We start from the raw sequence: 20,238 nt of genomic DNA, 5'->3' as shown, positions 1-20,238 counted from the left end.
AGTCAGCCTCTCAATTATGAGACGCACAGTGATCCAGTTGGCGGGTGTAATTTGGGAAATAGTTACTTCATGAAACTGCTCACAATAAGTTCAATGGGTTATACATTTCTGGAAAGAGACATTGCTATTTAGTTTTTCAAATTTTTTTTTTTGTTTGTTTGTTTTGTTTTTTTGCCGAGTGCCATCTAGACCCTTTATATAGGATAGAAGCAGATATCTCTACAGCTGGACAACAGGATGGTCACTCTCTGTCATAATCAGAGTGTGCACCTACTAAAACACACAGTCTATGTTCACCCAAGCCTTTAATTTAATAATGATTCCTAAGATAGCTGATGAGTTTACTGCACTTTTGGTTTTGAAAATTAAAGAGTACATTGTAGCCATAAATGACTGCTTACACATGAAATGCAACAGCATTCAACAGCAGGTCTCCAGCTTATAGCTAAAACACAGAAGCTGGCAAACTTGCATGAAACGTAAAACTATTATCACAATCATAACCTAGCAATGCAATGGAAGCCTAACCATCCAGAAGGACTGTATGCATCATTTGCAACAACGTAAGTTACAGACACTCAGAAAATACCTGACATTAGTGCAAGAAAATCTTCAGAACAACTTCTGAGCAAAAAGAAGCACATTTGCTGGTCAGCATCAACTGGTCCCAGTAAAGGAAATGAAAGGAAGGGCTCTTTCGCCCTCAAGGACTCTTTCTCTAAATTTTCAGATGCCAGGATGCTGCAAATTCTTTGATGTCATCAAACCATTTCCTGAACTATCAAGCTTCCTTTATCCGAGGGAAACTTATAGCGATAGTTGAAATAAGTTTTAAGTGATAAACTGGAGGAGATACAGGATGACATACAAACTCTGCCTTCTCAGTGGAAAATTAGTCTGGTCCAAACAGTCCTTTAAGAGTTCAGTCTGAGCTACAGCTGGTCTCAGCCTCCACAAGCCTCTGGAGCCATATATGGGAGAAACGTTTCTGGCCTGATACATGGAATGTCATGTATGACATTCTCCTCCTACGTGTGTATACATGTGCATTTAATTGTACTGCATGTTCTTTGACAGTATTGTTTTAACAGCAATCCATCACTTAGGTCTTTCATCTTTATAGCGTGAAGTTCACTAGTAAAGTGTGGAGGTATTTGCTGATGTGTTGTCATGGGAGACTTGTGTTAGAATTTTTTAGGATTTCCTGATAACTTGTCTTTTGAGGATGACATGTTTTTGTATAGATGCACAATCTGACATTTTTTCAGATTCCATGAGCTTTTACAGGGATTTGTGTATTCTGGTAGTCCTAGTAGTCATTATATTCCTCAGATTCCTCCTTGGTAGCAAGAATTTGCCATGGGAAATAGCTGGGAGCCTGCTAAATCCATTCTCGAGATGTTGACATTTCATCTCAGCAGGGTCATCAGTTTCCTTGGTCAGATAGTCATTGCGTGTGTGTGAAAGACTGGACTGATAGAATGGACGTAGTGGCCAAAAAGTGGCAGGATGTTCCTGGTGAGTGCAGATTCATAGCCTTCTCTGATCCTGCTGAGGGCCTCAAATCCATCACATGTACCATTGAAGAGATCTCCTTAAAGGGTATGTTGTGTATTTTTCAACAGTGACCTTGTCCCATGTTTTTGTGTCTAAGTGACTAATGGGTACAACAATTTTTGAAACTGGTCCAGTTTTGCGCAAGACTGTGAAACAGGCTGTAATGTAACCACTGGGGGCATACTCACACTGTCATTTTACGTCCATTAAAAGAGTTTGTTTTTGCCACTGACAGGCTCAGATTTTTATTCTCAGACCTTTTTGACAAAGAGTAAAATCATTTTTGTTGAGCCAGAAACAGACCCAAAATTGCCATCACCAAACCCACCAGACTCCATATAAATAAAGTAATTTTACCACATGTAGAGTCAGTGTATTCTTACGTCTAACTGTTGTAAGATAGTTTTTTTAAGATAGTGATTTTTTTTTGTTTCTGTCCACTTTGAATAAAGTATGGATGACTATCATAAAATCACTTTTAATTTAAATGGGGGGCTGTTTCTGGTTAAACATAAAGGATCTTGCTCTTTGACAAAATGGTCTGTCGCTGTTGGAATCCTCATAACATTGTCAGACACTTAAAATAACAATCTGAACTTGTCAGTGAAAAAAAAAATCACTTTTTATGGACATAAATTGACGTGCAAACATGCCCGAATTGTTACATTGCAATGTTTTGTGGCTGCCAGCTGCATGACTCTCACTCAATACTGGACCAGTTTCAAAAACTGTTGTTCCCATTAGTCACTTTGACACAAGCCATGGGGAAATAAGCGCCATGTTGAAAAATACTGCCATGAAGCTCTCTAGACTATGAGGATTTCCTCTCTGGTGTTTGTGATGTGTTGTTTTCAACTTAATGTAAACCCTAAGGATGAAGTATTACCTCCTCAGATTCAATCAGAAGGTTTTTTTTACATTTGTTTTAAGCAGAGAAGTCATAAGTATATAGCTATGTTCAATATTTTACACAAGGAAAATCTACAATCTCCCCAAATTATAACAAAACATCTGAATATTAGCAATATTAGGCCTCTGGTGAAATATAATCCACTCAATCCTTTCAAAAAGTCCTATAATCATTAGAGAAGCCTGTACTGATGGTACGCAGGGTGAGCAGGAAGAGACAGTTTGACAGAAAATTTGGAGGAAAAACTCCCATCAGAGTTTACTCTCACTAAGAGCTGCTGACAGTAGGAGCCTGGGTGTCATATGTCCTTACCAAACGTGAACAGGACAGAGTAATTAGATTCCTCTCAGAGTTGCCAAGCCCTAACACAGGGCGCATCCCGTGCCTTTTATGGACCCGAGTCTGAGGATGTGTCTGCTGGCTGGTGGCTCTGGTATCATTCAACTTTGTCTTTCTAAGTATGCAGGATCATTTTCTGGAAAGAATGTGTTCTTGCTTCTGTTTGAAAAGGTTTGAGTTATAAAATGTTGTTTAAAAGGTAGTGCATTTTTTATTTGTAAGATTCTGACTTTTAGAGAGTGTTTATCATAAAACTACTAATAATTTTGTAAATGTTACAAGAGGGTTTTTTTTAGCTATGTATACATACTGATTTTATTGCCGTTAAGTGTCAGGCCATGTGTTCTGTGCTGCCATTTATTTCAGGGAATAAATGAACATTTTGTGAGAAACACTTATTTGCTCTGGCGGAGAGTCAGGCTTCATTCACACTAATAGGTTTAGTTTTAAAACACATTTATACATAGTATCTAGTTTGGTCTGGGCATTATAGATATTATATTGATATTCTAATATGAGACTAGATATCATGTTAAATTTTGGATGCCATAAAAGCGTTGTCTTCTCCTGATTTTAAAGGCTGCATTAGATAGATGATATTTAGTTCAATCTTTATTTTCAAACATGCCAAATAAAATAGGCGAAATGTAAGCAATACCAGAATGCCCTTTGTACATACTGAGTAAACAAACGCAAGTGCTTCATGTCTCCAAAGGAATAGGAGGAAGTGAATACTTATCAAATCCTACCCCCTTTTTCCAGTTTTATATTTTAAAAAAATCACCCTACACAACCTTATCTAATCAAACAAGAATTAAGACAAAAACAAGAACAAATCACTCTGTAACCAACAGTACAGTTTACCTACTGAGAGATTACCACCTTAGACTGTAGTCTATGGCCGGCATTCATAATGTTTAACTTTAATACTGGATTATCCCATAATAAGAGATAAAATGCACTGTCCCTAACTGGATCACAAAGGGGACATGATTTGTCCTGTATTTTCATGCTCTAATGCATTTCTTATGTTTTCACAAGATTAAAATAACATAAGAAATAACAATATATTGGGTTTTTTTAAGAGTTTTGAGAGTGGAGAGGTATTAAATCAATTGGTGGAAGAGATGACACCTGGATTTACAAGTCTGTCACTTAACGTTTGCACATAATATCCCTGTCTGTCCCTAGAAAGCTATGCATTTAAAAAAAAAATCTTTTTTAGTTCCTTGTTCTTCCTGTCTGACTACATTCTCTGCTACATTAAAACGATTCAGCAGCAGACCTTAAAGTATGAGAAAAGCAGCATGAAGACAGGAAAGGCTTTAGCCTAATGGTTAAGGTGCACACCACCTTTGTTGCATGTCCTCCCTCTCCCTCGTAGCATTTCTGCTCACACTGTTTGCTATCAAATTAGGGCAGAAATGAAAAATCTTCTTAAAACAACATCCAGGTTTGCTGTTTTAACCTTCAATTCATTATTTTCCTTTAAAGCTCTAAAATAAGTAGAGAGGCTTAATTTTAAAATTAAAAAAACATCCCTCTAAACAGGAATGGATTATGAGAGGGAAGGTTGGTGAAAGGCTCTGGGGATCAGCGTGTAGTGGGCAGACTGAACAATAACATTATGCTTTGAGTCACACGTTGGTGCGGTTATCTCTGCTGCACATGATTTCCATTCAATTAAACGGGGTTATTGAACTGTGAACAGAGTCGCTGTCAGGGCTACTTATCGTCTTGTACTCTCTCACTATCTCCGCTTTGCATCTTTTAATCCCCTTCTTGCTTTTCCCCTTCTGTAGCGGAGAGTCTGGAGCTGGGAAGACGGAGAACACCAAGAAGGTCATCCAGTATCTGGCTGTCGTGGCGTCCTCACACAAAGGCAAGAAGGACAGCAGTGTTGTAAGTATCAGTGTGAAGAGATCATGTTGATTTAAAAGTCAGGATCTGTCAGCCAGTTCCCTCACTCTTCAACATATGCAGGAAACTGCCCGCTTTAATCTTTAATATCGCCATTTCCTCCAAATAGCAACAATCAGGATCACAGTTTGCCTACGTGAGTAAAGGGGAATGCCTGGAGTGTGTTTTTGTGTGTGTAGTGTTTGTGTGTGTTAGAAAAGTGCATGAAGAAAGTGTCACTGAGTTACCTCCAAAAAATAATCATTTTCTTACACCAAGGGTCCCGAATCCTCTTGTTCTTGAGTTAGACAATGTTTAATCTAACATTTCTGTATCTTACCCAACAAGAGCTGATTTAGACTGCATGACCTTCATCGTAGTACTGACTCGCAGACTGTTCAGTGAAGGACGTGTAGTGTTTTCGTACTCCTGAACTGGTTTATCGTGTTGTGTCATCCATCCTCTTATTAAGTACACCCTTTCACTGCCAGCAGAGGTGAGGTTTGAGCCTCCCTGGCAGTGACAGGGTCTCTCACAGATCAACGAGCACAGTGTGAGCATGCCCGTGTCCTGTTCTTATCAACCGAACACCGACTTCCCCCCTCCTCCCCTCCCTTCCCTCCCCTCCACATCCTCCCACCTGCCAGGGTGTCTTGTCCTGTAGCCTTTACTGAACCTGTACACAATGTGAAGCTCCCGCAGACACCCACGTCATGAGACACCCTGACCAAGCTACCATGAGCTCAGTCACCCTCTCTGAGCCTGGATAAAAGAAAGTCTTTCTGAACAGCACTTCAGTCAGGATGAGTAATGACAGGCTCCTAACAACACATTGATGGTTTGTGGTGTCGCTCTGGTGTCGGTAACAGACGGATTAACCTGTGGGTCAAAGTAATGTCATTATTGACCCCACACACCCTCAAGGTCTTCACTCATAGAGGAAACACTGTACAGCATACCAGAAGTGGCCTTAAGTCATGTGACTTGGACTTGCTTCACAAATTATAATCTTATTATTAGTATTATTGTTATTCATTTATTTACTGCAAATTTTCAGGTAATTTTCTCGTAACTCGTTACTTGTAAATTCTTCCCATGTTTTTCTTCAAAGATATCAAGACAATTTTTCAGGTTTCAAAGGGTTAAATGCCTTTACGTAGCCTTTTGACATGAAAATACTTGATGTAATGAAAAGTATGTTATTTAAAAGGTGTGTGCCATGAATCAATTCATTTCTCTTCATTTCCCGAATCAGCAAAGATTAATGGCATTCAAACTCGTCACTTAATTCTTTAAATCCACTTTGTGCGAACCAGTCCGACAACGTCCAATGAAGTTGCAAGAGAAAACCATGTAGAACTAAAGTAACGTTACAGAGCACCAGGAGGAAAAAATAATACTGAGGATCATTTCGTTTGGTCAACAAAAAATCAGAGTTCAGTGTGACAAACATGGGTTGACAAAATTACTGACAAAGACACAACTTCCATCTCCTTTCAACATTTAAAATTCTACAAAGAACGGTGAGACAAGGCTAATGTTAACATAGGGAGCGAATCAATGCTAAATTAATGTTATCTTAACAGAGATTTGTAATGTGTTTAGGACTCAAAACTCAAAGTTTAGGATTTGGGACATGACCCTGGACTTAGACTTCATACTTGTGTCAAACAAACAACAGCTGCGTTCGAAACTCGCTCACTCTCTCACTATGTAGTGTGTATTACACAGTGAACTATATAGGTAACCAAACAAGATTTCGGACACTACGCTGGAATTTTCTTCTTCCAGAAATATACGACCGCATTGCACTGTGGTATACGGGACTAAAATGTAGGGTACATCGTATGTACACTCAAATTTACTGTGCATTGTGGGTATTTTATAGTGCACTATATAGTGGATGAAATTAACCACTGGGAATACGAATAAATGGCGAACACACTATACAGTGCAGTATTTCTGTGATAGGGAATGGTTTCAAACACAACTAATGTCTTAGTCCCACCTCTGCAGTAGACTGTCCTCAGTCAGTCTTTTAGGCTCCCAGGGTCTTTGCCTGAACTGAAATATCTTTGAGTTTATCTCTTTTCTCTGCTCTCACTTTTTCTCTTTCTCAGGCATTATTTTGACTCAGCCAGCTGCTCATTAGCTGTCTGCTTAAGCGTGTTATTTCAACAGTATCTTAAGAACGATCACTTTCTTGCCGTTTTGCTGTGCTCTATTTCTCTTCTTTTCTCTCCTTTCTTCCCACCAGTGACTTAAATGAACAAGATCCTCCTCTCTGCTCTGCCAACACTGAACTGCTCCTCTTCAGCTGGTCTGTACCTGTCCTGTTTTTCCTTTAAAAAAAAAAACTGAATTTCATATAAAGTGAACTTTTTTTGTCTAGTTACGTTTTTTAATGTACAATCCTGAGTGAGAACTCAAAATAAAGTTTGGTAAAGTTTGCAAATGTCTGAAAATGTCCACCACAAAGTGAAGACACAGCAGGTGAAAACATAGTTTTTTCCTCGTACTGATCAACAGATTTTGGGCTCTTTTGCTTCCATAAAATGCCGTCTTACATTTAAATAAATAAATACACATGTATTTATTTGTTTATTTGAGTTTGGATTTGTGCATTAATTTGGTTTTGTTTATTTGTTTACATAAAATATACAAAAAAAGTACAAAATAGTACATGAGTTGAAAGCCCAGTGCATCTCACTGTCAATACCACATGACAAGGGCCCTGACAAACCGCAGGTATATGATGGCCTGGGCTATTAATATGTCATCAATTTGAAACAATAATTTTGAACTTAGTTTTATCTAATATTCAGATTTCTGTCATGGTAATGTATGCAAATTAACACATATTTAATTAGATAATGCCTCATTTGTGTATTTAAACATAAAAATCAGAAAACTTGTAATACAAAAATACTTCTTGAACATAAGTAATCAATGAGGGACATTTTCTGCTGATATCTATAAGTAAAAATGTATGCGATTCAGCTTTAGTGTCTCCCTTTAATCTTCATCATCATAATCTTCATCATCTCACCGTTGGCATTTTTTTAATCACAATATTGACACAAGTCATGCCCTTCTACTCTTCGTGGCTTCAACTCGTTTACAGCATAGCTGACGGGAGTGTTTTTAAGCGAAGAGTATTTAAGGTAGAGATCTACAGCACCTGACCTCGACGCTAGACCGCCACAGACCCCTTTGATCAGGTGGATTAGCTCAATGCAGAGTGACGGGGTGTCTGCCTCAGTTACTGACCATCCCCCAGCTCTGCCCACCAGGCCGCAGGCTCTGCTCTGCAGTCACGCTGGAGGCAAATCGCATCTCCAGAGGACTGTTTGTGAATCATTTTAATGTGCCGTCACATCGAATGCAAAGACTTTGGCAGGATTCATCAAAGGTTTTCGTGGCATTACATTTTTCGGATGCTTCGTCTGACCCAATATAACCTCTCTGTGATTCCACATCAGCAGCTTCATTTTATTTAATACTCTCAACCAAAACTGATGGTCTTAAGTCATGCGTCAACGTCAAAGAAGACCAGAAAGGAATTATATTGTCTCATTGCCAGTTATAGATTTACCTGTTAGGACATTCATTGATCACTAGGGGTTGATTTGGTTATTTTTCAGCCAATTAAGTCCTTCATCTTGTCATTGGCACAGCAGTGATAATATTGTGATAACCTTCCCAAACCCATCCCCACCCTGAACCACTTCATCCCCACCGATCACCACCTGCTGAAATCCCACCTCCAGCAGTCAACCAGTGTTCAATAGTGATGTGTCTGTATGCTGCTGTTGTCACCAGGGGGAGCTGGAGAAGCAGCTCCTGCAGGCTAATCCCATCCTGGAGGCCTTTGGAAATGCCAAGACCATCAAAAACGACAACTCCTCCCGATTTGTGAGTTTTCTGTTTAATTCTGATGTGATTTTAAGGGCATGTTTTGTTAATCAAAGCATCTCATCCTGTAACATCCTCTTTCCTTGTCTCTCTCACAGGGTAAATTCATCCGCATCAACTTTGATGTGACCGGCTACATCGTTGGAGCCAACATTGAGACTTGTATCCTGTCTGTGTGGGTTTTTCTTACTCAGGGAAAACAACTTTTTTATGGGCAAAAAGGCACATTTGTTAGGGAACACATAAACAGCTGGATAGAAACCAGAGGCTATGCAACCTCTGTAATGACAAGTCATGTACTAAATACTTTCCAAATATGCATTTTCGCAGTGTGGTGTGGAGTACCAAACACACTACTACACTGTACATTACTTTGAAGTGTTTCAAATCCTGCAGATTTAGTGGAAATTTGTGTTTATGAAGTACTGAGCACACCACTGGATATTAAGACTTGGATTACAAGTTTTTATATAGTTTGCTGTAGTTAAACACAGAAACCTGTTTACTTCAATTCATGAATTTTTGCCTTTCTTGGATTCTCTGTTCATGGTGGAGGCATGCAAGAAAAACAATTCTTTTTTAATTACAGGATAAGTAATAATATACAAATGATGTAATGTACTTGATATACCAATGGTCATTTTATGGGTATAGTATTCCTTTAAAGAGGAAGGATATATCTTATTTATTATCAGTTCAATATCACTTCTAACCCAAGATGTGATTTTTTGTTTGTTTTTTGTCTCATAACATTCATTTCAGTTTTAGTTGTTAAAAGTTTGCTTTACTGTTATTTAAAAGTGATTATCTCTTTGCACTCAACCTGAGGCCCTGTGCCTACGACCAAATCACTGCCATGATGATATAAAGTCCAACAGCATTATTAACTCTGCTGACACAAATAGTTCCCGGAAGTGACAGCTGTTACCTAGCAACACACAACTTTGTCCACTAAAGTAGCTGGCTACATTGCGTTAATTTGGTCTACGTGTTAGTAACCTGTACAATTATCTGTGTGTTTACAGCGAAATAAGTTGTGTGTCTCTCTCGAGTTACCGAGGCGAGTAGGAAGAATCCTTACCGACTCAGAGCCGTAGTCTCCGCCGCCTCCCGCACTCGCACTGACGTCCACCTCAAGCTGCCTCATCCCGCTGAGGAAAATTTTGGCTCCCGTCACCAGTGAAAGGAAAGGTCAGAGTCCCCGCCGGGTTTCAAAGGCTCCTCGTCTCCGCGCCACATCTTCGTAAACGTAATCGCGCACAGTCTCGAAGCACCGCACGGTGTTAGCTAGCTAGCTACACCGAGGCAGCTAAGCTAAAAACAGCAGCGCGGCTAACGGCTCCACACGCCCACAGAAAAGCTCTCACCTCACACCGCCGCACCGAGCGTCCTGGGTTCACCTAACTGGATAACTATTAAAACAATAAACGGGACGGAAGACGGTGTAACAGCTCCAACAACAACTGTCGCCCTTTTATTTTCTTAAACCAAAACGTCCACACATGCCTTTGCGTACCGTTAATGTAGGCTAACTAACTGTTTGGCACAGCCGTTAAGCGGAGTGATACATGAAGAGTTAAAAGTCTCAGTGATGTATATCAGCTGATCAGCACTCGACCAATCAAATTGCTTGGGTGGAACTAACTTGTGTGAACTACTTAAATATCTAAGGCCCTCATATGTGTTTTTATGTAATTAATTCAAAGCCAAGTTATGTAAGTCACTTGAAAAAGTGCCCTTGAAATTCATGTGACACCTGCGGATTTTTATAATATTATTATTTTATTTTATTTACATACTGGAAATCAAAGTATTGAGATAAACTGTAGGGAAGTTGCTTTGTGGAGACAGTTGGGCTTTTTTGAGCTTTATTTTTAGACAGAAAAAAGAAAAGAGGAAAAAGAATAACAGAAACAGAATGAGCAAATACTAAGGTGTGTCTGTGCATATGTGATTGTGTTTCCATTTGTGTCTCTCTAATGTGTATATGTTTGGACACCTGTAGGTTATTATTCTCCATTTATTTATTTTTTGTTTAAAAAAATCTTATTCATATAATAGAAGTCAAGAAAGGGAAGCATATTAGATATAAAGTTGCACTGTAGACAGATCTTATATGGGGGCTGATAATAGGTTTATTTGCATGATCCATCCTCGGCAGTGCACGTATGTATTCTTTAACAGCTGAAACTGTCAGATCTGCTGGAGAAGTCTCGCTGTATCAGACAGGCAAAGACAGAAAGAGCTTTTCACATCTTCTACTACATGATCGCCGGGGCCAAGGACAAACTGCGAGGTGAGATTTCTTGTTTTTCATCATTTCAGTAATATTACATCCTGCTTTACAGTTACTGCAGTCATTCACAAGCTGTTTAATACCATGTGTGCGTTATATTTTCAGAGGAGCTTCTCCTGGAGCCCTTCAGTAATTACCGCTTCCTGAGTGCGGGTCATGTTCAGATCCCTGGCCAGCAGGACGACGAGATGTATGAAGAGACCATGGAGGCCATGAAGATCATGGGCTTCACCGACGAGGAGAGAGTCGGTATGAGTGATCACTCTGATCCGCTTTGCGAGAGTAGGATACACTGCCTGGAGGTGCCTCTGCTGTTTGTCTTTGGTGCTAGCTGTCTTGTCACTGTGTTTCAGATATCCTGAAGGTTTGCTCCACCGTCATGCAGCTGGGAAACATTGAGTTCAAGAAAGAGAGGAACCAGGAGCAGGCCACCATGCCAGACAACACCGGTTAGACACCACAATCTCTCACTATTAGGAACTTGTTGCCATGTAGTTTACCCCTTAAACCTTAAGCGACATCACTTTTCTTGTGCTGTGTTGAGATGCCCTTCACAAGGTATTTAAGCACTGAAACCCGAACAAATTGGTTTGATTTTTTTCAAAAACACAAGAACAGGGATATGAGCAACTGTCCCACAAATTTCAGGAAATAAGTCAAAAGTGACAAGATTTTTTTTAAAGAGAAAAAAATTAAAATTCTAGGAAAAAAATCCAGAAACTACATGTATAATTATTATAACCATATATTTAAAATAATGTTGCAGATTTTTTTCTAATTTTTTAAGGATTTTTTGGATCTACTCATATTTTTTGAAAGAAGTCAAACCAATATGCTCAGCAATATAAGATCACTAACTTATTTTTTATTAAAAGCAGTACATGTAAACCATACAAAGCATTCTTGTGTTTGGTGCACCAACTTGTTTCTCTGTAGCGGCGCAGAAGGTGTGTCACCTGCAGGGCATCAATGTGACAGACTTCACCCGCGCCATCCTCACCCCTCGAATCAAAGTGGGCAGAGAGGTGGTGCAGAAGGCACAGACCAAAGAGCAGGTACTGCAGGGAGTGCACTTGCATAAGAACAATAAAACCAAGACTGTTTTTAAAGAACGTTTTCCAGACCTAGATATTTTATGTCTTGTGTATTTGTTAGGCCGACTTTGCTGTTGAAGCCCTGGCTAAAGCTGTGTTTGAGCGCCTCTTCCGCTGGATCCTGAACCGAGTCAACAAGGCCCTGGACAAGACCAAACGCCAGGGAGCCTCCTTCCTGGGAATCCTCGACATTGCTGGCTTTGAGATCTTTGAGGCACGTTGACCACAGATGAGTCAGAAACCACTTAACTGACATGCAGCTTACAAGACGCACAACATGTTTATGGGTGATTTGTATTCTTAGTTTTGTATTTCGGTTTCTGCAGGACAACTCCTTCGAGCAGCTGTGCATCAACTACACCAACGAGAAGCTGCAGCAGCTCTTCAACCACACCATGTTCATCCTGGAGCAGGAGGAGTACCAGAGGGAGGGCATCGAGTGGAACTTCATCGACTTCGGACTCGACCTGCAGCCTTGCATTGAGCTCATCGAGAGGCCGGTGAGTTGACAATAAGGGCATTTAAATCCACTTCACATGGAAAGTATATTCTCCTGCTTACGCAGATATTTTTTGATTCAGTATGATAATCTGAATTTTGTTTAGATTTAGTAATCACTGTATATTCTCTGCAGAACAACCCTCCGGGCATCTTGGCCCTGCTGGATGAGGAGTGCTGGTTCCCCAAAGCCACAGATGTCTCCTTCGTAGAGAAACTCTTGAGCACACAAGGGAACCATGTGAAATTCGCCAAAACTAAACAGCTCAAAGACAAGACAGAGTTTTCTATCCTTCATTATGCAGGAAAGGTGAGTAAGAGTCTAAGTGGATAACATGATAAAAGCATGATATGATGTCCCCTACAGAGGGCGGAAAATCCAGATTGAATAAAATGTGATTAAGGATGATTTGTGATTTTTAAATGTTTCAGTGAAGCTTAAATAACGTTTTGTTTGCAGGTGGACTATAACGCCACTGCCTGGCTCACAAAGAACATGGACCCTCTAAATGATAACGTCACAGCGCTGCTCAACAACTCCTCCAGCCAGTTTGTGCAAGATCTCTGGAAAGATGGTGAGGTGTATGGCTTTGCTGGTTTTAACTAAACATAGATTCAGTGTTGTAGTACTTGAGACCGGTCTTGGTCACGAGATCAGTCTTGTTACTCGTCACCTCAGAATTAACTGCATTTTTACTCTGTCTTGTCGCGGTCGCAGACAAAAAGAACTTTAGGATTTTATTTTGGAGATTTGTAGGCCATAAAAGCAGCCATATCACTAAGTTGCCTGCGCACTGACCGATTCATTTGCAAACATTGTACATCCATGAACATCATGATTGGACGTAAAACTTTCAGATGCAACCAATAACTTGACATATTTTAAATTTTAAATTTCCACAATTCTGACTTTGACTTTAATAAATCAGCAGTTCAGACAAACACATCACTCATTTTCATGAGGATTCATATTACAGTAGAAACAAGCTCATTTTAAGTTTAGTGAACACACTGTTATGTGAAACTAACACAACGATGTGTCGTCTGATTCAGCGGACAGAGTGGTGGGTCTCGACACGATAGCCAAGATGACGGACAGCTCCATGCCGAGCGCCTCAAAGACCAAGAAGGGAATGTTCCGCACGGTGGGACAACTCTACAAAGAGTCTCTGGCCAAACTTATGACCACGCTGCACAACACCCAGCCCAACTTCGTCAGATGTATCATCCCCAACCACGAGAAGAGGGTACAGAGAAGCACAATGTCATTAACACTGCAACATATGGCAAACACGCCGTCTGTTTTTCACAATGAGGAAACTGTTGCTATCTGTGATATAATAACTTGTTTGTACAGTCAGATTGTTTAAGAGCAGGGAAGCTGTCACATGTCTAAGTGTTTTGGCCTCTGTGGTGGTGATCTGTAGACGCTCTGGCTCCCTGTAACCCTGAAGGATAACCAGCTAGGATATGGATGCATGTTCTTAAAGAAATGAAAGAAAATCCGATATTATCTTGTGCTGCCTTCTGGCACAGTTAAACTGATATTTGCATTTCTTTCTCGGTATATATCACTGAAGCCATAACATTAATTGTATCACATAAAAACAAATATCCACATAATGCAGTAACCATTCAGTATGGACCATAAACCATAAAGTAAACCAGTAAGATAAAATAGTAATAATAATAATAATAATAATAACTTGTATTTATAGAACGCTTTTCAAGAAACTCATACAGAAGTTAAAAAAGATCATAAAATAGAATACATTAAAATACATAGTGAAATAAACTTAACATTACAATTCATATGGCATTAATTAGACATTAAAAGCAGTTTTGAACGGGTGGGTTATGATAAGTGATTTTGAACTGAAGTCAGACTGAAATCCCATTCTCCTCAGGCCGGGAAGCTGGATGCGGCCCTGGTCTTGGAGCAGCTGAGGTGTAACGGTGTGCTGGAGGGGATCAGGATCTGCCGACAAGGATTTCCCAACAGAATCGTCTTCCAGGAGTTCCGCCAGCGGTGAGGGGGAATCTGTAGAGACCCATTTTTAAAGTTTTTCTTGAGTTTAAAATCTTTCTGTAAATGTTTCTCGCCTTAACATCTCTCTTTTCCATCCGATAGTTATGAGATCCTGGCTGCTAACGCTATCCCCAAAGGCTTCATGGATGGCAAACAAGCCTGCTGCCTCATGGTAAAAATGTGTTCAAAATTCCCCTCCGCTGAAATTTACATTAGTTCAGAAGTTTGTGTGAACCCTCCTTTTTCTCTCTGGTCTCCTGTCTGTGTAGATCAAGCACCTGGACTTGGATCCCAACCTGTACAGGATCGGACAGAGTAAGATCTTCTTCCGTACGGGAGTGCTGGCCCAGCTGGAGGAGGAGAGAGACCTGAAGATCACTGTGGTCATCATCGCTTTCCAGGCCCGGGCTAGAGGCTTCCTGGCCAGAAAGTATGAATACTCAAGGCTCCCCTCACATACTTCACTTTCTAATAAACTATGCTTCCCAAATGTAATATATCTAATAATATATAATCTTTCAGAAAGTATTTTGGTTCGTATTTTACAGCAGAGGAAGACTTTTATCACTTTTAAAAAACTGTTTTTATCACTTTAAATCAGAAAACTTTTGCTTTATATAATACAAGATACATTGGTTTTAGTGTTGTGTTTTTTATTCATCCTTTTTATTTTATTTTTGTATCTTTCCTACTCTAACTACTCGGGGTAGAATCACCAGAGGTCCCACAATACAATATTATCACAATACTAATTGCAATTTAAAATGTTTTGCAATATGCTATGTATTGTGATAACATATATTGAGATCTTTTTAAATGGTAAATTAAAGGAAATCTTTGTCAACATCCATTTTTATCTAATAAGATAAAGTTTTGATCTTACATTTTTATAACCAACTGTGTTTATCATCCATATTGGTACCCATTTTATACATTGGATCACACCTTACTTGCTCCTTACTGTTATAGAGTTTAATATTTTGCACCCACTGTTGTCTTATTTTAGTCATTTTTTGCACCAACATTGTATATGAAGGGAAACATAAACTCTTATCTTATCTTAAAGGGCATTTGCCAAGTTGCAGCAGCAGCTCACAGCCATGAAAGTGATCCAGAGGAACTGTGCTGCCTACCTCAAACTAAGGAACTGGCAGTGGTGGAGACTCTTCACAAAGGTCCGCTAATCATGCTGCATAGTAGTGCAACAAAATAACAGCGCAACTCTGTATATGACTTTTTTCTAATATTTCAGTGAAGTAGCAGAATGATTCTATTATATACTTGTAAATCACAAGCATATCCTTTAATTGCCCTAAACCTATTTTAAAAATGTGATGATGTCCATCCTCCTGGACTGCAGGTCAAGCCCCTGCTGCAAGTGACCCGACAGGAGGAGGAGATGAGTCTGAAGGAGGAAGAGCTGAACAGAGCCAAAGAAGTTGCTACAAAGTTTGAATCTGAGCTGAAGGAGATCTCATTGAAACACACATCGGTAAAGGACGAAATCTACAACCTTAAAAACTGTGCTGAAGTATTTAATGTCACTTTTCAGTGTTTCATTTAATACATGAGTGAAAAGAAGTCAGTAAGAATGAGATCCTGTTTAAGGAATCTGCTGGCAGTGAAGCTCAGCCTGATACGATGTGGTCTGTCTGCTTCAGGTTTTGGAGGAGAGGAATGCGTTGCAGGAGCAGCTTCAGGCTGAGACAGAGCTGTATGCTGAGGCTGAGGAGATGAGAGTTCGTCTGGCGGCTAAGAAACAGGAGCTGGAGGAGATCCTCCATGAGATGGAGGCAAGACTGGATGAAGAGGAGGAAAGAGCTCAAGCGCTGCTAGTGGATAAGAAGAAGATGCAGCAGCAGATGCAGGTCGGTCTGCACATCTGTTTCTTGTTACTGGAGCTTCATACTCAGTTATGTTTGCTCTGAAACTGAAAAATTCTTCTTGTAGGAATTGGAGGAACATTTGGAGGAGGAAGAAGACGCTCGTCAAAAGTTGCAGCTGGAGAAGGTAACCTGTGAGGGGAAGGTCAAAAAGCTGGAGGACGACATCCTGGTGATGGAGGACCAGAACAACAAGCTGCTGAAGGTGAGTGTTTGAAAACAGAATTTATCAGAGACCATAAGATCAATCAGTCACTTAATAAGAGAGCAGCTGACCTATCGCTCAGACAAACAATGAGCGCACTGCCTAAACTAACGATGGCGGCTGTCAGTGTCAAAGACACATCTTTCTTTTTCGTCAGACCTTCGCCCTCTTCTTCTTACTTGTGGTTGTGATGTGCAGTTTTGACTAGTTACACAAATGGCGGCACTAAGGCACTGCGACCGCAACATACTTGTGGTTTTGCAGCACATTTTGATTAATTGATTAATTGATTACCTACTTGGTGTTTTGTAGGAGAGGAAGCTGATGGAGGAGAGAATCGCAGACTTCAGTTCCAACCTGGCAGAGGAAGAGGAGAAATCAAAGAACCTCACCAAGCTCAAAAACAAGCATGAGTCCATGATCTCGGAGCTAGAGGGTAATAATCTGCTATGAATTGTCATGCATTAATACCCGCAAAACCATTTTGCCAAAATAAAACATTTATGCTCATTGTTAACTCTCTGCTGTACTTACAGTGCGTTTGAAAAAGGAAGAGAAGAGTCGACAGGAGCTCGATAAGGCTAAGCGTAAGTTGGAAGCCGAGTCAAACGACATGCAGGAGCAGATAGCCGACCTGCAGGCGCAGATTGCTGACCTCAAAGCCCAGCTTGCAAAGAAGGAGGAGGAGCTACAGAACGCCTTGGCCAGGTAAAGTCCTGAGAAGTGATAAAAAATAGCAGACATTTACAGATTAAATCTACAAAACACAGCATTTTAGCACTTAATCTGACTGAGCCCGAGTTGCATCAAATCAAATGGACTTAAAACCTGTGCAATTTTATTGTTACAATGTGCAATTTAATAATAATAATATTTATTTGTATAGCACCTTTCATACGTAAAATGCAGCCCGAAGTGCTTTACATGCGAGAGGGCTAAAATTTAAAACCTAACACTGTAATAAAATAAATAGAATAAAATCATTAACAGAAGGCCAGAGGTGAAACACAAATTAAAGACAGAGAAACATTAAACAACAAAAGCCAAAACCGTTTTAAGAAAAAACAACCATAATATGCAATAAAAATAAATAGAAGGTGGAATTAGTTGGCCATATTATCATTTCCATGTGCCATGGGTGTAAAAATGTTTAGTTTTGCGACTTGTTTGTATTATTTATATTGTTCTTCTTGCTTTATTTGTCTTATACATACCTTTCTTTGATATCACTTCACTGCTGTAAAAGTGAAAATTTCCCCTAATTAAGGATTATCTTACCTTATCTTATCTTATCAATTTTTAACTTCTTGGATATAAACAAATGTCCTCCTCGATTCCCTCCTCTTCCTCTTCAGGTTAGAAGACGAGACAGCTCAGAAGAACAACGCGCTGAAGAAGATCAGAGAGCTGGAGGGACACATCTCCGACCTGCAGGAGGACCTCGACTCGGAGCGAGCGGCCAGGAACAAAGCAGAGAAGATCAAACGAGACCTCGGGGAGGAGCTGGAGGCCCTCAAGTCTGAGCTGGAGGACACGCTGGACACCACAGCCACACAGCAGGAACTAAGGTTGGACATAAAACACTGAAAATTACAAATACAAAACTGTTACACATTAAAACGTATATGGACACAATTCATGTTAGAGAAAAATGATACTGAATAGATGATCGAGGCTGCAAAGACAGAGGTGAAATGTCAAACATCCGCATGCTCCATCCGTCTGTTCTGCAGGGCCAAACGTGAGCAGGAGGTGACCCTGCTGAAAAGAGCCATGGACGACGAGAACCGCACGCACGAGGCCCAGGTTCAGGAGATGAGACAGAAGCACACCCAGGCTGTGGAGGAGCTCACAGAGCAGCTGGAGCAGTCCAAACGAGTACGCCTCCATCATTTCATACACTTATAAAAATAAATATATGAGCTGTTTGAAAGAAAAAAGGATTCTGAAATTGGATTACATCATGTAATCCAGTTTTGGTTTTTATCTCATTTGGAACTTCAGTATATGTCGATTAAAAGTTTTTAGTAGCAATGGGATATCTTTCCTGATCTTAGCAGAGGGATGGATGAACAAATATAATGAAACTTAAACCGGTCAAATATTACACTTAATGTTACACTTTGGGTTACCCAACTGTGCACCCGACCCGTTTTTCTATGTATAAACCTTAACTTAATTTGGTAAGAGAGACCTAAGTACATAAATAAGTTTAAATAGCTAGAAGGCTACATTGGGATCTGGATTTGATATTCAGGGTCATTCAGTTTTGACAGGATGATTTTCTGTGATGAATTCTGAAGGACGGAGACATCAGTTGAAGCTTCAATCAGGAACATTTAATACTCGAGTACTTTAGTATTCGGGTTGATACAGAAACGAAAGAAACATGCAAGCAGCCGTTTGACACAGAACAGAGAAAAGACAGTGGTATTTCTACACTTATGACGCAGGTGATTAGTATCAGTTACTAAGATGTCAGGTACTAGAGTTCTTTTGAGGAATGAGGCATGTATTTGTGTTGCTAAATTTGCTGGCACTGGTCCTCTCAGGTATCTGTGGTCAAACATAACTTGCAGACTTTACCATAGATAGGTGTGTTTACTTGAGGTAACACAGAGCTCTACACCACTTATGGAGGATAATAAAAATATAATAACTTGTTTGTAAAAATACATACTAACAAATTTAATGTTGCTTAAAAAAACAGCACAAAAATAAGATGGATTAGCTTATCCTGAATAGCAAAACATGAGATTTCCAAATACGGATCATTCTGATCCAGGCAAAATTATTTAAGCTACTGGTGTTATTTAGCTTTATTTTAGTTGATACTAAATCTTGTATTTTCTTTCTCCTGCTTAGGTAAAGTCTAACCTGGAGAAGGCTAAACAAGCTCTGGAGAAGGAGACATCAGAGCTGACCATGGAGGTGCGCTCACTCACCCAGGCAAAACAGGACGGAGAGCACAAGAGGAAGAAGTTGGAAGGTCAGGTGACAGACCTGCAGTCACGCTTCAACGACAGCGAGAAGCAGAAGGCCGAGCTGGGAGAGCGCTGCTCCAAGATCACGGTAAAAGCTCTCAGTAGTTACATCAGTGCTGTAGATTTTTTGTGTGCATTTTTAAAAGCTACTAACTGAAACTCTAAAATAAATCCCCGAAACTTCTTTGTTGTTATACAGGTGGAATTGGAGAGTGTTACAAACCTACTGAATGAAGCAGAAGGCAAGAACATCAAACTGAGCAAAGATGTCAGCAGCCTCACCTCTCAGCTCCAAGACTCACAGGTGCCTGAATCTTTAGAACTGAAACAGTGTGTTATCATCCCAACACAGTTTACATTTTACCTTTACTGTTAGCTGACAATAGGTCAGAATTAAAGCGTTGACCTCTGACCTACAGGAGCTGCTGGCTGAGGAGACACGTCAGAAACTGCAGTTGTCCACAAAGCTGCGGCAAGCTGAGGACGACAAGAACAGCCTGCAGGAGCAGCTCGAAGAGGAGATGGAGGCCAAGAGGAACGTGGAGCGACACGTCTCCACACTCAACATCCAGGTCAGAGCTCACACTAGGGGTCGCTAATTTACAAGTTTATCTATAGATTGGAGGTGA

General features: G+C 40.1%; 1 protein-coding gene across 3 annotated transcripts in view; it reads left to right on the top strand.

Moving 5' to 3' along the window:
* The window catches only part of myh11a (myosin, heavy chain 11a, smooth muscle), a 42,570-nt gene that overhangs the window by 15,507 nt on the left and 6,825 nt on the right, over positions 1–20,238 (top strand). For 2 of the 3 annotated variants that reach the window (XM_088074018.1, XM_088074026.1), the window contains exons 5-31: positions 4,609–4,708; positions 4,836–4,862; positions 8,528–8,620; positions 8,719–8,782; positions 10,818–10,916; positions 11,022–11,165; positions 11,270–11,365; positions 11,853–11,971; positions 12,072–12,224; positions 12,337–12,510; positions 12,645–12,818; positions 12,969–13,083; positions 13,562–13,755; positions 14,416–14,537; positions 14,640–14,709; positions 14,807–14,967; positions 15,604–15,712; positions 15,898–16,029; positions 16,199–16,405; positions 16,488–16,625; positions 16,938–17,061; positions 17,162–17,333; positions 17,981–18,193; positions 18,359–18,503; positions 19,491–19,697; positions 19,809–19,913; positions 20,029–20,181. In XM_088074018.1, coding sequence (XP_087930144.1) covers positions 4,609–4,708; positions 4,836–4,862; positions 8,528–8,620; positions 8,719–8,782; positions 10,818–10,916; positions 11,022–11,165; positions 11,270–11,365; positions 11,853–11,971; positions 12,072–12,224; positions 12,337–12,510; positions 12,645–12,818; positions 12,969–13,083; positions 13,562–13,755; positions 14,416–14,537; positions 14,640–14,709; positions 14,807–14,967; positions 15,604–15,712; positions 15,898–16,029; positions 16,199–16,405; positions 16,488–16,625; positions 16,938–17,061; positions 17,162–17,333; positions 17,981–18,193; positions 18,359–18,503; positions 19,491–19,697; positions 19,809–19,913; positions 20,029–20,181 — 3,610 coding nt within the window. The remainder of the gene's footprint in view (positions 1–4,608; positions 4,709–4,835; positions 4,863–8,527; positions 8,621–8,718; positions 8,783–10,817; positions 10,917–11,021; positions 11,166–11,269; positions 11,366–11,852; positions 11,972–12,071; positions 12,225–12,336; positions 12,511–12,644; positions 12,819–12,968; positions 13,084–13,561; positions 13,756–14,415; positions 14,538–14,639; positions 14,710–14,806; positions 14,968–15,603; positions 15,713–15,897; positions 16,030–16,198; positions 16,406–16,487; positions 16,626–16,937; positions 17,062–17,161; positions 17,334–17,980; positions 18,194–18,358; positions 18,504–19,490; positions 19,698–19,808; positions 19,914–20,028; positions 20,182–20,238) is intronic. The other variant, XM_042485940.2, reaches the window with a different exon arrangement.

This window comes from Plectropomus leopardus, chromosome 3 (assembly GCF_026936395.1).
Source record: "Plectropomus leopardus strain MGB_pleo_1.0 chromosome 3, ASM2693639v1, whole genome shotgun sequence".
NCBI classification, from domain to species: Eukaryota; Metazoa; Chordata; class Actinopteri; order Perciformes; family Serranidae; genus Plectropomus; species Plectropomus leopardus.
This window is presented reverse-complemented; position numbering and strand designations above follow the sequence as displayed.